General features: G+C 42.5%; 1 protein-coding gene and 1 non-coding gene across 2 annotated transcripts; one reads left to right on the forward strand and one right to left on the reverse strand.

The window, feature by feature from the left end:
* Positions 1–247: 247 nt before the first annotated feature.
* On the reverse strand, positions 248–16300 carry LOC130192006 (clustered mitochondria protein homolog). The gene is given in 31 exon segments (XM_056411821.1): positions 248–940; positions 1035–1108; positions 1195–1326; positions 1408–1501; positions 1681–1802; positions 2477–2602; positions 2711–2791; positions 2916–3055; positions 4026–4179; positions 4865–4949; positions 5020–5264; positions 5354–5416; positions 5929–6037; positions 6039–6079; positions 6183–6283; positions 6378–6479; positions 7213–7322; positions 7430–7738; positions 7849–8024; positions 8887–9105; positions 9671–9763; positions 9874–10021; positions 10230–10355; positions 11036–11190; positions 11823–11953; positions 12045–12185; positions 12949–13120; positions 13226–13383; positions 13973–15171; positions 15915–15968; positions 16119–16300. Coding segments are annotated over 29 exon segments (4806 nt in total). The 5' UTR covers positions 15129–15171; positions 15915–15968; positions 16119–16300; the 3' UTR covers positions 248–897.
* Positions 9340–9458, forward strand: LOC130192060 (5S ribosomal RNA). Its single transcript, XR_008831322.1, has one exon. It is a non-coding gene; the product is annotated as a 5S ribosomal RNA (ribosomal RNA).
* Positions 16301–16763: the final 463 nt, after the last annotated feature.

Genomic DNA, 16763 nt, shown 5'->3' on the forward strand with positions numbered 1-16763 from the left:
TAAAATGTACTGTATGCGTACATTTATAGTTGAACAATCTTAAGACATGTATCAAAATAGCAGTTATTTGGGGTAATATCTCAAATGAAATTCACTAATTGCACAATTAGTGAAAATTTGGTGCCAGTGGACCAACTCGAATACATGTAACGAAACAACAATACATTCAAAGAGTAATGCACTCATTTCCAGTTCACGGAGCCATTTAGATACCATTAATATGACTGGTTGTTGTAGAATGAAGATATAAGATGCTTGGATGTTTATTTTTCTACAGTCACCTGGATATTAATGACAACAACATGGATTAAACGATAATAGCCAGATAATACACAGTCAAAACAATTAGAATTTCATTTCGGAATGTCATGAGACGTGTCCATGGTACAACTGTGAAGCCCAGTGGACACACAGGGGACTGCAAGATCATTAAAAAAATCTAAGACATGTGAATACACTGTTGCCGTCTCAGTAGAAGTAGGCCTAACATGCTGTACTTGTCTCTTTATCTAGCAATATACTTTGATTTAGTGTAGAGGTTTTATACAAGTGTCTGAAAAGAAAAATAGTTTACATGTGATATTCATATGTGGATCCAACATATTTGAATTAGTCATACACCTCTTCTCTCCTCTGCTGACAACAGCAGAACAAACTCCTCCTCGAAAAGGAGAGTGCTGCGTCTGTTTGTATCTTGGCTTTGTTTTTCTAAGTTAGATAAATGTGTTAACACCATCAATGTGCCAGGTTTACAATTGCCATTGTTACTCATTGTCCACGGCCAGTTTCAGGAGTTTGAGAGTGACTAAACAGATGCTTTAGTCCTTTTTGTCCATAGTTCAGGGTTGCTGTCTGCAGTTCTTAAGTCTTTTTCCAGCTCTCCCATTCAACGTGTTCCTATCCTTTTATTTCAGTCCTCAGGTCTGCAAATTCTTTTGCACTACAGAGAAAGAGATAATAGGTAAGATGAACATTAACACCAACGCATTAGTTGTTATTTGTTATTCCATAAGTGGAACTTATTCAGTGTTCACCTGAAGGTAACGAGAATGATTCCACATGTCAGGTTGAGCTGCTGAAGGATTGTGGTAAAGCTGGGTGTGGAAAACTAAAGAGAAACACAGATTCAATATATCATCACACAACCGGATATGCTTTGAGGCAAATGTGCGTGTGCTACACAACTGTACAAACCTTTGAAGGTGGAACACAGGCAGGTGTGTTCCTGTAGATGTGGTTGATGGCTTTCTGAAGAGCCACAGCCTGCTGAGTGAGGCTCTCTAGGTACGTTGAGCTTTCCTTCGTACTGTCATGGTCCTCTCCAAACTCCATGTGTCCAACAAGTAAGTCTCTCAGTTAAAATTATGAGTACATGACATAATTATCACAACAGATTTTTAATCATACCTGGCTTTTATATATTGAAAGGGCCTCTTTCTCGTGTTGCAGAGCTGATCGAAAATCTCCTTTACTCTCATACACAGTGGCAAGCAGATGATGGCTGCACAGAAGATAAACAGAGAAAGTCAGGGGAGTAATGAAAACTTTGGTGAAAAGAACATGAAGGAAAGGAACGATCACAGAAACCTGTATTTCATAGCATGTCTGATTTTGTGTTGCAATCTTTCCATCGGCTTCTGAAGTAAGAAAACAGAGGAAGGGGACGACCACCTGTCTTACCTTTGTGCATGCTTCAGGGACGTGGCACCGTGGTATTTTGAAGTTGACGTTAAGGCATTCTTTAGGAACTTCAGGGAAAGCTCATACTCCATCAGGCCATGAAGCACTAGACCCAGCATACTCTAACGTGGAGGAGCACAACAGGGACGTTAACAGAAGCTTTGCCTGGACGTCATATGGACTGGTTTCTGAAATATCGACGAGCTATCAAGTACATTTCTCAGGGCTGCGTTTAGTGTTTTCTTATGATATCTGTCAAGGCTCGCCATCGCCTGTTTGTATCTCTCAGTATCTTATCCACCGGAAGTACTTTATTTTTAAAAATAGTTAACGTTGATTAGTTATTCCAACATTTTGATCATCTTAAATGTACCTGAAGGGATTTCCTTTTTTATAAAAATTTTAAAAAATCTTCATTGTTCTCTTTTGTCAGCAATTGTATTTTTTTTGTTTTTTAACCTATTGATGTACCTCTGGAGGGAAGGTTTGCTGTAAAAGAATAAAAAGGCTAATTTAGTGGACAGGTGCCACATAAACTTTAACTTTTGTTTCCTTTTTGGAGTTTGTGCAAAACTAAATAATCATTTGTTCCTTCCTAACTAATTTGTTGCATTTTTTTTATTTTAAGGATTTGAGTATTGAGATATTCTTAACTAACCAAGTCCTTAACATACCATAACGCACAGACTATAGTGTTTTCAAACTAGCTTTAGTTTCTAAAGTAGGAAGATAATAGACATACATTTTAGTGAACAATAAAGTAGAAAGAGAGCAACCCCTTGGAGGTCCCACTTACATCCAGCAGTGCGACTTGTGGATGGTCTTCTCCACTCACGAGCAGGCTGAGGTACCGTGCGCGATACAGAAGCTGAAGGGAGGTCGAATGCCGGCCGCCAGCAAAGCAGTACAGAGCCAAGTAAGTCTGAATCACACAGAGGATAATACTGCCATGTGAAGTCACACGTTAAATATGACAGAGTTAAGTAACAACAGCAGGACATGTCATGGGCCTGTGTTTGCAGGAACTCACATAGTCCTGTATGGTCTGTGGATGGTCGATACCTTGTATTCTCTCACTACTCATCACAGCCTTTTCCTGGTGGCTGAAGGCCTGTGAGATACGGAGAAATGAAATTGATGAAAACTCACAAATTGTTGTGGGTGATGATTCAGAAGTCTGGAACCACGCTAGGGTAAAAAGCTCATGGTAGAAGTGAATTGTAATGCATATTTACATCAGCGTACTCCCCCAGGATGTAGCAGATCCGTCCCAGGAGACGCAGGCACACGCACACGTCCTCATGCAGGACACCACATACGCCGCTGAACAGAGTCAGGGCCTGGCTGATTAACTCATAGCTGTCTTTGAGAAGCCCTGAAATCAAACATTAATACTATTAATGAGCCTTGAATGTACAAAAAACATGAAGTAAACCAAATCCTGATGTTTGGCTGTGTCTGAAGAAATGTAAGTATTTACTAGAGTATTTTTTTTAAAAATGTCTCTCATCCCTAAACATGATTTTAAAATGCAAAAAAGAGACCAACAAGTTATTCCACAATGGATGTTGGTAGTTGTGTACTAAAAGTGCTCTTACGGCATAGACCACTTTACCTCCTTCATCGGAAACATGACCTCATGAGTTTTTTAAACTATGAGAGTGTGTGCAGGTGATATACTCTAAATAATGTGATACTACTGTGTATTGATGCTCGTGGAAAACATTTTGTTGTAACAGTTTAGCTCCACGCCTTCCTTTTTGTAATAGTTGTTTTCATCCTGTCACACCATCTCATCAATCCAACTCCCCTCACCTGCCTCTGATCACTCCCTCGTTAGTCCCTCATTCCCTTCACCTGGTCCTCACGCCCTTCTCACCTGCAGCCCATCCCCTCATTAGTCCCTCATTTAGCTCCCTCACTTCCTCTTGTCCTCTGCCAGATTGTCTTGTGTTTTCGTGCCAAGTTCTCCAGCGTTATTAGAGTATATTCCTGACCTGCCTGTTCTGACCTCTGATTCTCTGCCCCGCCCCTTTTTGGACTTGTTTGCTTCTTCGACTGATCTCCCGGTTTTGACCCAGCCTGTTTCCAACCAAAGACAGTATTCTTTGTTACTCCTGTCTGAGTCGTGCTTTTGGGTCCACTCTAATAGCGTCGTGACATTTGTGGCACATCCCTCACAATGCCTGTGTAGATAACGATTTATTTCGTGCTGCGATTATTTTCCATATGGGCACTACAGTTAATGGTCATTCACTTGAAGCGCCCAGGCCACCATGCTTCCCTAAGGGTAAACATATACACTCTGCATTCTAAGTGTATGTTTTTGTGTCTGTGTCTCTCACCCCGCTGGCCTGCCACCTGTGCGCGTTGCACAAGCCTCGTGGCGTCTGTTGCTGTGGGTTTGAGATGTTTGACCACCGGGAACATGTTGACAACATCTTCCTCAGCAAACACCGGCCTGTGTCGAGACTCAAACACATACTCCCTCAGCTGCACCTAAAGACACAGGAAAGGGAAGAATGAAAACGGCTGTTTTTTAAAGCTTTATTAGACTACGTTGCATTTTGGTTGCCCAAAGTCAATGCTGGTGATATTTTCATTGTTGGACTTAAACAAACACAGAAGCATAATGTAAGTTCTCAACTTATGTTACCACACCTGCTTTATTAAGCATCAAATATGAGCAGATCCTTTTTTTTCTCTGTGAGCTTGACAAGAAAATGAACCTAAATATCGTCTTGGCTTTTGCAGCAGAATCAACAATTATCTGCGCCATTATTGGAAAGCAGTTTTAAATTAAAAGAGAACATGTTGTTTAGAAGATTTCTTTTTTTAAATGTATCTCTCTCGCTCAATTTGTATCTATTGAAGCACCAGATATGATTACCAGATCTTCGCTTTGTGAAAAAGTAATTTTTTTTAAAGAACATCCAAAATACACTTAGATTTATCCAAAATGTGCCTAAAGTTTGCGTTAGATAATGCTTCTTTTGCCTATTTAAACATAACATTTCAGAAAACGTAATGTAAGTAATCAACTAAGGACGTTTCATGGTGATAATTATCAGTCATCTTTTCTTTTTTTATTACCATATTCACCTGGTGTGTCTCCCCTTAAGACCGACAGACGTAACTAAATTCCATCGGTATATGTTTAGTGAAGAGGCGCGAGATGTCTGACCTGGATGCCTGTCTTGATGGCCATCTCTCTCAGGAGCGAGATCCTCTGAAGGCTGTGCTTCTTTATTACTTCATCCATACTGTCACTGGACACAGAGAGGATGGCAGGGTCAAATCCTGTTGCACATGTTCAACCACACACACACGCACACACACCTGTCTATCGTGTAGTGGTAATAATCCCCAGCCTCGGTCCTGATGCGGCCCCACAGCTCGCTGGGGGTCAGTTTGGCCCACACGCTGTCGGTCAGCAGGGGGACTCGACCCCCGTTGCTCCTCCGCCGTCGGCTCCTGCGGCGAGAGACGAGCTCATCGGAGCAGAAGTCTGCGAAGCAGGAGGAGCTCAGGAGGCAGTTTAAGAAGTGACTGACAGCAGCTGAGAAAGCTGCAGGTTCCACGTCCTGGGGAGAAAGTAAGATATGTGTGGATATTAGAAAATGTATGATAGATTGCAAAATGTTATTTTAATCATTTACTTTGAGCACTTCACCTGTAGATATGTCCTGAAGATGTGCTTTGCACTTCTGATGATGACTTCACTGACACACATTCTCTGTGAGGGAACATTGGATCAGTTATGTGACCAGGAGGATTTTAGCAGCCTGACAGATAGTTAACATCCTTTATTTCATAGTGTTTCTTTCATGTTCAAACATAAGTTGATGTATTATTTCATATTATGTTACAAAGGACAGCAATCAGACATAACTTCAGCCCTTGACCAAGAACTTTAGAAATAAAATCTTTGACCTTAAGATTGAGTTGAGATGGAAAGATGAGACCACATTCTTGCTAGCTGTGGATCTTAATAGTCAAGGACAGGAAAACAATTGTGCCCTTGACAATAATATTAATACTAATACTAATATCTTCAGTACATCCTCATCTTCTGCCTGGCACTAAATGTACAGATCTGCCGCTCATGTCAGGCTACACTTATCTGACAAAAATGTGACTCAAATGGTGTCATGGAAGTCAATCAAAAAGTAAACTCAAAAGCAAGAGGTAAGCATCTGTATGACTTACATACGTGTTTAAAGGACAACAATATGCTGTAGCAAGTACCCGTATGTGGCTGAGTCTTCCTCCGTCCTCCACCCTGTCCAGCTCCCCCAATACGGTGCACAGATATCGCACGTTCACACCCCGCTGATGTAGCACTGAGGTCAGGGTCTCCATCCATCGGCACCGCTGAGTGGTCGAGACAGTCCCTGAGCTACCACACACACACACACACACACACACACAGAGTTTTAGAGATAGTACGTTGGACTTCATGCATATGATACATCTGAACAATATTTGCTCCACACACTCACCACTGCTGGAATCTGATTGGCCAATAGAAAAGCAGCCACGTCCCATAACAGCTGCCTCTGCCTCTGAACCTCCTCCACACACTCAGAGGGGAAACAAACACCTGCAGCCAAGACACACAGTTCAATTTGATAGTTAAAAAAACCAACTTTATAAACATGAAAGTGTTTGTGTCTGCGCACACGTGTGTTCAATACCCGGAGAGCAAACGTCAGGGTTGAAGCGGATGTCGAAGGAGGAGTCGCTCACGGATCCGACGGCCTCGCAGGCTTTCATAATCACATTTCTTCTCTGAAATTCTTCAAAAGTAACACAGGAATACATTATCAATCACACTGTCCTCACCACTTCCCTTGGCCTCAATCATTAGTTAAGAATGAATATTTATATTTGTCTTACTTAAGTAAAAGTATAGAAACCACATTGTAAAAACATTCAATTAAAGGTAAAAGCACTGCATTACTTATGCTTAGAAAAATGTCAAGTAATTGGGCACAAAATGACAATGAGTTATTTTTTATGCATAAACATGTAGGCATTAGCAGCATTGTAATGTTGTCGTATAGCCTGAAGAGGAATTACCTCCAAACACAGTTTGTTAGTTTAATTAATAATAAAGCATTCCATTTTAAGAACTCAACTAAAATGTGTTACTTGAGCTAATTTACTAAATTACATCCCACCACCGGGGATGAACTTCTGTTTTCAGCTTTGAAGCCAAAACGGATGAGAAGCACTTAGAAAACTGAAGATTTCAACATTCATGATTTACAACTCCATCTACTGATGCAGATCAACAACTAAATGGACCTTGTGATGACATTGTTTTACCAACTGTTGTTAACAAAGTCATGCATTCAGTTACCTTGTGTCTTATTACATGTAAGCCATGCAGCTCCCAACACATCTTCATAAAACATCCTTTGTTTGGCTAATTTTGTACCTTCTCACTCTGCGTTTTCCATGATTTAACTTTCTGGTAACACAATCTACTGGTTTATCATTTCACTTCATTGAGCTGGTCTTATTCACCCATATCAACAACAGAGGTGGTTGTATCCCCAATATTCTGCTCCAAGGCTTTATCCTGTTCTTCTGTTTGGATGAGATCCTGGGACACCATCTTGACATAAAGTTCATACCTGCAACAGAAAACACAAGTCTGGAGGGATGAGAGACTTTGTTTCCTCAGCTCAGTTCATCCTGTTGCTTGGTAGCTGCATTGGAGTCCACATCTCCTCTTCCTCACCTATGCTGGACGAAGGCCTCCATCAGCTCTGGTCTCAGACTGGCCAGGCTGTGATGGTGTCGCCGTGGGTAACCAAAGATCAGGCACTCTTGCGGCACCTCCCTCCTCTCCTCTGTCTCTGGGAACTGGAAGTTAAGGTCAGGGGGGAAGGTTCGGAGGAGGTCCAAAATGTATGGTCTTCCGTCATTACCCAGGATGCCTTTGGTCTCGATGCCAGAGCAAAGCTCCACTGGGCTGTTGCTGTGGTCGAGCACCTGGTGACGTTGGATTCTTAGCGGTTCACTGGTTTTATCCAGTAGCTCCAGAAACCTGGAGTAATGTTGAGAAAATGAAAGGTTGCGCATGTACACTTTATTGAGCTAAAAAAATATAAGTATAAAATATAATATGTATATTTTTTGTGAGTATGTCTGTCTTACCTGGGGTGTGTAAAAACAGTTTTTCCATAGTCATTAGAGCCATAGACAACACTCTGCTCCTGATTCTTCTCCAGTATCCCAGGAACGATGGTCTGAGCGATAACACGGATGCCCCGATAGTCCACCACAGCCGTCCCGAGTGTGTGAAGACCCTCCACGTCTACGGATGCGTACGCCTGGAGCAGAGCAACATAAGTATTTATATTTTGATGGCAAGAACATGAAGGGATTAAATGACTGTTTCTCAAACTTTATTTCTTGGAACCAAAATAAAAAAAGACAAACCAATGTAAACCAATTAACCACGGGCCATATCTATAAACTGTGAGAAGAGCGAATTTGTGCGTCAATAAATATTCCTGACCTTTTTTACTGGCATTTTCACATCACCTTATATTATCTTAAGTAAACACGGCATTTTTAATATATGTATATGTATATATATGTTGTAATAAATAAACTTTGATTTATGCTTGTGTTATTGAAAACATAATCACATATGGAGGCCACATATTGTATAAATGAGACCAAATAAAGGCATTAAGGCAGTGTGAACAGCTACCTCATTATTTAAATGTTCCTCTCATCAGTTAAACAAACAGAATGCATGTTAGCCTTTCATGTTAGATTCAATGATTTAAGTATAGAATACAACTATCAGAACAACGTGAACATGAAGGCTCCCTCATGTGGCTCATACTGCAGATATGAACGTTGAATAAAACACGACGGAATACATTTATTTGGCGACAATAATACAATCTAATACAATCTCCAGCGATCCACCTGTGAGTTGTGAACCAGTGTTTATGAGTGAATGGATGAAATTACAATCAGTATATTTGAAGGTGAACGTATAAGAAGAACAGTGTCTTTGCGTTTGACTAAAATTAATATTGTTTAATGTAATCGTACCCTGTTCTGCTGAATGTAACACAGTCCTGTCTGGAACCAACCTACCATTAAATGGGTAAGATTAAACACTAAATGCATCCCACACGCTCCACAACTAACGCAGGTGTTGCTGTGAGGGCCTACCTGAGCTCCCCTCAGGTCACAGGTGGCAGCAGCGCGAGCAGCAGTGTGGCCCCCCAGGGGGCTGTAGTGCTCGGAGACGTCGAACCCGAGGCTGAAGAACAGGTTGTTCCAGATGAACATCTGCATGTGAGGCGCCTCCCCGGGGTTTAACGGCATGACGTTACCGTCGATCACAGCGACAGCACCTCGTGTTGCAGCGGCAACAAAGTCACTGTTTGTCTGGATGGAGGGATGAAGATCTGAGGTTAAGAATAAGATTATATCTTCTTTGAAGGCTAGAGACGAGGATCGGCGCTAATAATCCAATACAGAGTTGTATAATTTAGCCTTTAATAAGGTCGCATTGACAGGGTATTTTATGGAAAAAAGACAATTTGTCACTACTACTAATGTGTTGTTGTCCCCTGAAACCTGCTGGAGCTTTTAAAAAGCCCTTTTGTAGGCTCAATCTTTGCTTACGGCCATACCACCCTGAACACGCCCGATCTCGTCTGATCTCGGAAGCTAAGCAGGGTCGGGCCTGGTCAGTACTTGGATGGGAGACCGCCTGGGAATACCAGGTGCTGTAAGCATTTTTTTCACTAAGAGCAACACAATCTCATCCTAGAGCAGGAAGAGGAATGAATAACCTCACTTTTAATTTATTGAAACTTTCAACACGAGGTAAATGTCTTAAACATCTCTACGCATGGATACACTGCTTCAGTGATGATCTCACTGTCACATCTGCTTCTCTTATCACATATCAGATGGAAAGTAGATGTTGAGAAATCTGTGTCCTCACCTTGAATATGCTCCTCTCTCTGAGCAGGCGCTCCTGAAGGGAGTTCCTCGCCAGTTCCCTGCATCCCTGCAGCTCCTCATTCCAGTCCCGGCTCTGTGGTCATAGCACAGCCTACATATCAGCATCTCCATCACTATCGCTGAGCATCAGATGCCCCCATGAAACCTGTATGTGCACACACATGCACATTTTATGTCTGCAACCTGCCCGGCTGTGTGCTCGTCCTGGCCCATGCGACTGGTGTGCGTCTCCTCCGCTCCGACACAGTCGAGGGTGTGGTCTCCGTGACGGGCGGCCCAGGTGAACACCTGGAAAGGTGCTGCGATCTGCTCATAAGGGTGTCGCTGGACTCTGGTTCACAACAAGTGACGGAGGAAAAATATTGTATTAGTTTGGAAATGAGAAAATCTGTTTATTAAATGTTATTTGTGTTTGCCTTGTAAATGTCGACAACTGCTATTACTGCAGTACATCTACATATCATATTGATGTTAACAGTGTTGCACATCTCTTGATCTTGTTTTAGCATTTAGTTCCAGCTTGATGAGCAACAGCTCACCTCTTCTTCTGCAGGGCACTGAAGTTTTTCCTGAAAGCAGGGCTGACTTGACTCAGCAGCTCAACTAGAGAGTGGCAAAGGATTTTGGGAAGTGCAGGTTTAGGGTTGAAGTTGAAGGTCGTTGACCTGGAGAGGTCAGAGCACAGCACAAGTTGAATCTAGGTACGTTTCTACTGTCCTCAGAGTACATCATTGTCGTTTTTTAACTGCTCTCTGTGGGCGCTGTTGCTCTAATGAACTCTTGCTTAGTTGTGGATCTTGGAACAAATACAACATGAGAAAGAGACTGAGAGTCTACAGCCCGACTGACGGCTGCGTGAGGCTGTACGGTGGGGCCTTGAGCTCAATGCTAAATGCTAATACCCTCACGAAGACAACGCTGATATGCTGACGTGAAGCAGTCCAGCAAGTGTTGGACAAATTGGACAAACAACTGATGATTGTGCAAGATGAAAAGTGAAGGGATCACCAAAGTGGTTCCGTTTCATCATGACATGAACACCTGCGGCACATTGTTGTCAAGATCGGATACATCGTCTGGAAACCATGTTTGTACAAAATATTGAGAGCCAATAAGTTATTTCTCAGAATAAAAGAAGAATTTGGCAACTGAGAAAAAAAGTTCTGAGATGCTCAAAAGGACTCTTTCTTTTTGACACCGTACATTTCTGCATCGAATTTCACGACAATCAATCAAATAGTTTAATATTTCATTCTTGACCGACCAGCCATGCTAGCTTTCCTGATAGCATGGTTAAAAACTCTTAAATATTCATAGCTTAGCAAACAAATGTTTCAGCACTCACTGGTTGAGGTAGAAGCCCCGAGTTGAGGATGTGATGTTGAGTTCTTTGTCCTCCACAGTCAGGACATTGAGGTACATTAAGTCCCCGTGCATCTTCCTGTTTCCTGGAGGAGGGTTCCAGCTGCTCATGGTCAGAACCCGCAGGCACTGTAATGGCTGTAATGATACTTTATAAAGTCCATCTGTTGCTTCACTACAACTTAGCGCACGTTTCATTTGCATGGTATACACTACCGTTCAAAAGTTTGGGGTCACTTAGAAATGTCTTTATTTTTCAAAGAAAAGCACTGTTTTTTCAATAAAGATAACATTAATCAAAAATACACACTATACATTGTTAATGTGGTAAATGACTATTCTAGGTGGAAACGTCTGGTTTCTAATGAAATATCTCCAGAGGTGTATAGAGGCCCATTTCCATCAACTATCACTCCAGTGTTCTAATGGTACATTGTGTTTGCTAATTGCCTTAGAAGACTAATATCTGATTAGAAAACCCTTGTGCAATTATGTTAGCACAGCTGAAAACAGTTATGCTGGTGATATAAGCTATACAACTGGCCTTCCTTTGAGCTTGAAGTTTGAAGAACAAAATTAATACTTCAAATATTAATCATTATTTCTAACCTTGTCAATGTCTTGACTATATTTTCTATTCAATTTTCAATTCATTTGATGAATAAAAGTGAGTTTTCATGGAAGACACAAAATTGTCTGGATGACCCCAAACTTTTGAACGGTAGTGTATATCTAACTAATTGTGTTTGCGGTTACACCTGATCCCTCACCTTCCAGTCATCTCTGAGTGGCTGCAGTGGAGTCAGTGGTCGGTCTTTACATCCAGGGAGGATGTATTCTGGGGGGCTGAAGTTGGCAGACTCCTTTTCAGAAGCTCGCCTGTTCCCCACGCTGTCACCGTCTGAAGGGGTGAATATGGAGGTGAAACTGATTACAGGTGGCAATACTCAGACTAAACCTGAAGTGAAGAGGTATTAAGAGACTAGTATTACCCTGGTCTCCTCTTGTGTAAAAGGTGAGGTACGAGAGTGAGCTGCAGTTCACTCCGTTGTATGCATCTGCTGGGTCCAGGCTCCTCAGAAGGTCACGGACATGTCTGAGATGAAGACGAGCATCGCGCACGGTGTAAGGATCTGTAACAAGATGAGAAAAGAAGCTTTTAAAGGGTTGGATTCAATCTTACACAAGATGAATACAAATATATAATTGCTGTGTTGCATTTCACAGAAGAAGAGAAACAAACCAGTACACAAGCATATATCGACAAGACAAGACAAACCAGTTCAGTATAAAACTAGAATGGGCACTCGGTAGAGCGCATACCTTCGCATATCACAAGATTGGGCATTGAATTATGAACATTTTGGCATTAGTTGCATGCCAATTGGATAGAAATTGATGGTAAAAAGAAGACTTTGACCTTTTCATGACCTTGACCTTGACCTTTGACCCGATCGATGCCAACATCTAATCAAATGGTCCCTGGATAACAATCATCCCACCAAATTTCATGTGATTCGGTTTAAAACTTTTTGAGTTATGCGAGTAACACGCATACAAATAAATAAATAAATACACGGCGATCAAAACATAACCTTCCGCATTTTCAATGCGAAGGTAATGACTCAAGTGGAGAACTGTTATCATAGGATCAAATGATAATAATCAATTTAAAACAGATTGCTCCAGATGATAAACATTATCAAGACCATCAGCGAGAATATTGGCTATTTCGCTTCAGTTTTTCTTTCCCTGGAAACCCCTTCAGCTCAGACCGCAGCAGAAACCAGCCCGCCACCTCCCGACCCAGCTCCGGCTTTGCTGCTGCCTTCAACCTAAAGTCGGAGCTCCAGTGGGAGTAACTTGTAAAAAAAAGAAGAAGGATAAGGCAGTTACCCTCCACCACCTTGATCAGCGCTCCGTCCTGGATGCTCTGGATGGAGCGGAGCTCTGTGAGGCTGTCGAGGGCGATGCCTCCCAGCTGGAAGGAGAAGCATGTGCAATGGCAGCTGATCTCGTGCTCCATCAGCACCTGGTGCAGCTCGGCCACCAACATCTGGCTTGACACCTGAGAATGGAGGAGAGTTGGATTGGAGGGATTTTTTTAGAAAAAACATGAATATACATCTTTAAAAAAAAGGTATCTTCAAAATAATAAATGGGTACACAGAACCTGAAGCTCAAAACTTTCTTTTCCAGGAGGTTGAATCCGGACAGTGAAGTCTGTCTCTTGGAGAGCGACGACGTCCTCGATGCTGAGTTTCCTTTTATCAGCGTCACACTCCCGTCCGCGGTCGTCCTCGGGGCTTTCTTCAGTCTGACTGGGAGGTGCTGTTGGCAACAGAAGAGACTCAATCCAATGTGAGGATGAAAACTTCACAATGCAGGATAATAAAGGAAATCGTAAACTGAAATTATGGATATTTCGGAAGAAGAATTTAAAAAGACACGTGAAATGTCCATCCCTTACACGGAAAACAAAAGTAGCTTGAATGTAAATACTCCAAATGAAACCTGAAATGCTAAAAATTTAATTTAAACATCTTATTGAAGATGAAATCAATGTGAAAAGATTAAAAGTCAGTGTTTTTCCACCCTCTATTTTGTGCCCCTGTTTGGCTTTTCACTTTTTCAAATTGTCACTTGACAATATCAATCTGCCATTTCAATTCCCAATATAATTTTCAAGTGGACTTTTTCTTATGAACATTTAATTATGGCCCATATATCCTGAGTAGGCTATTGAAATATAATAACAGTAGATGTGACTTGAGCCCATTTTCTTTTTAAATTTGAATCCAGGATAAAATGATCCTCCAAAGCTGCAGGTCGAATGTCGGAAACCCACGGTGCTCCGACGAAAACACACTGCAGCGTAAATAAAAGCAAAAGATAAACACGATGAAATAAGACCACACACCTTTAGCATGTGGCGCTGCCACAAACAGCCTGTCGACTAAAAACAAGGCTTGCTTCATCTTGGCCTCTTCCTCCTCTTCCTCCTCGTGTGGCGGAGCGGTCCTGTTGTGGCCGCCCTCTTCTCTCTTCACTGGGTCGGGGCCCTGAATGGGATCTGCATTTAAATCCCGCTGATGCGTGCGGTCCTCGGACAGATTCACGTCTGTGTTTGTGTGGATGACGTCACAGACCTTTTCATTTACACTCTGACCCGACTCCACAGTGGGCTGTCCCGACTGCTCAGTATCCTGAGGACTCTGAACAGAGTCTGTGTTTCCCTGAGCAGCAACAGTTGTCTGTTGCAACCTAAAGACTTTCCCTTCATCGGTGTTCAACTCCTCGGTATTTAGTTTGGTTTTAAATACACTCTCTGTTGAATCGGGGGTGAGTTCCTCGTGGATGTGACTCTCTATCAGTTCTCTCTGTTGGGCTTTCTTGTCTACATCTCGAAAGGCCAGTTTGTTTCTCTCTGTCTGTTGATTACAAATCTCCATGTCAGCCCAGGTTCCAGAGTCCATCCTTTTCTTTTGTGTCTCTGATGCCGTTTTCGTGACTCTGTCTCGAGATGTTAGCACCCCCGCCTGAATCTGTAGCTCATGTTCTTCCACAACCGTCTCTTTTGAAGCAGTATCTCTTCGCGTGTTTACTTCTCTCTCCACGTTGCAGATTATTTCTGCCTGTGACTCTGTCTGAGTCTGCACCCCCGTGCCAATCTGTGTCTCCACCTCAGTCTGTGTCTCAGCCTCCGAAAACCACGCGTTTCTCCACCTGTCGCTCCTCTCTTGTCCTTCATCTCTCGGCCCGCCCAGCCTCGCTCCCTCTTCCTCCTCGGACACCAGCAGACACACCATCGGCTCCACCAGAATCACATCCTCTCCCAAGTTGCTGCTTAGGACGATGTCAGGAAAGAGGAAGTGCTCGGGTTCGAGGGCAGGGTTTTTCCCACCGAGGGAGAGGGTTAACAGATCGTCCTCCAAGTCGTCCGGCATGCTGGACGATTCCCATTCGCCATCTTCGCTGGACAGCAGAGGGGATCTTTCCGCCTCACCATGGGCCGGTGCGTCCTTACACTTAAAGTATGTTGACAGTGTGTGACAGAACTGGACTATGTTTCCCATGGTGCCTTTGGGCAAGAAACTGCAATACAACTTTGCAGGTGGCCTATGGAGGAAAACACCACAGTGTCTAGATAGATAGATAGATAGATATGTACTTTATTAATCCCCAAGGGGAAATTTGTCGTAACAGTAGCAGCACCAATAAACTAAACACACAAGAATAAAAAATAAAATATAAAAAACAGGGATGAAAGAAAGATGTATACAAGAAGTATACAAAGTAAAATATAAAATAAAATATATATGTATCTATACAACATATATGCATACACAATACACAATACAATACTAATGACAAATTAAATTAAATATAAAAATATTAAATATAGACAGTGTGCAAAATGCAAAGTGTGTGTTTGTGTGTAGTGTAAATGAAAATGAAGTGTGTGTGTATGTGTGTAGTGTAAGTAAATGAAATGTGTGAAGTGCAGATCAACATAGTGTGGAAATGAAGTTATTATTGCAGTTATTGCACTATGATCTGGCAAGAGGTGATCTGTTCTATACGGGTTTAGTTACAATAAGAAACATCATTTTTGATTTGATTTTACCAGCTTCAGCCAGCAGTTCTATTTGTTTGAATGTAGCTTTTGCCTGGCGTTAATATACTTTTAGTTCTAGATGCTGCTAAGTATAACGATGTGTGTGTGTCTGTTTGTGTGGCATAAGTAAATGCAAGCAGCTAAGAGCCGAGCAAACATAAGACTTAAGACAACAGCTGATGACATGCAGATTATGAAGTGTCCCTGCAGTAGTGTCACCTTACAGAGGAAAGGACTGGATCACCTTGGTGACTGAATCTCATCAGATAGGCTCTGGCTGGTTGGATGTCTGGGGATCCTGGAACACAGACGGGAGTACACGGCTACAGTCATTTGGCTACATACAAGTGTCTTCATCAAAACAGCAGAATATTCTCAAGTATCTGAAACAACAGGAGAACAACACAGCGTCAAAATGACCTTTGTGTAATCAATCTATGGACCCTACCAGCCAGTGGCGAGAGAGGGAGAGACTGCCGGTCTGAATCATCTCATCCAGACTCCTCTGCTGTTCCTCCTGCAGAAATCAGAGAGCTGAGATTCCCAGTCTGTCCTCTGCAGCACGAGGCTCCCCCGTCCTTGCCGTGAAACCACGAGGCTCAAATTGTGTGTCTTGTGTGCGTGCGTGTGTGTGTGTGTGTCGGTGTTTGTCTGTCCTTCATGGACGAGAGGAGCTGTGAGCGAGCTTGCAGGCCCTCTATTCACACACACACAGACACACACACCCACGCACTAAGTCGCCTACCCATTCAAGTCCAGAAGAGGGCAACCTCTCTGCTGGGATGAGGTAACTTCCTGTTTTCAGACCGGCACTGTCTATCAACCTTAGATGTGTGCAGAGAGGTGTAGAAATAGCCGAGAGCAGGAGGTCTGGCTCTTCTTCATATTTCGTAAGCTATACCCGAGTTGCCAACATCTCCCTAAACTCAAAGGACTGGAAAACAACCCTCCAGCCTCACGAGTGCTCCAACGCAGGAGAGCGGTTGTCATGGCAGCGCTGCAGCGAGAAATTAACATTCTGAGCACAGTCTCCAAGACAACCGTGGGAACATTCTAGAATGGGACGTTTTCTAGGACACTAGTTACACCATCG

Source organism: Pseudoliparis swirei, chromosome 3 (genome assembly GCF_029220125.1).
Source record: "Pseudoliparis swirei isolate HS2019 ecotype Mariana Trench chromosome 3, NWPU_hadal_v1, whole genome shotgun sequence".
Classification (NCBI taxonomy): Eukaryota; Metazoa; Chordata; class Actinopteri; order Perciformes; family Liparidae; genus Pseudoliparis; species Pseudoliparis swirei.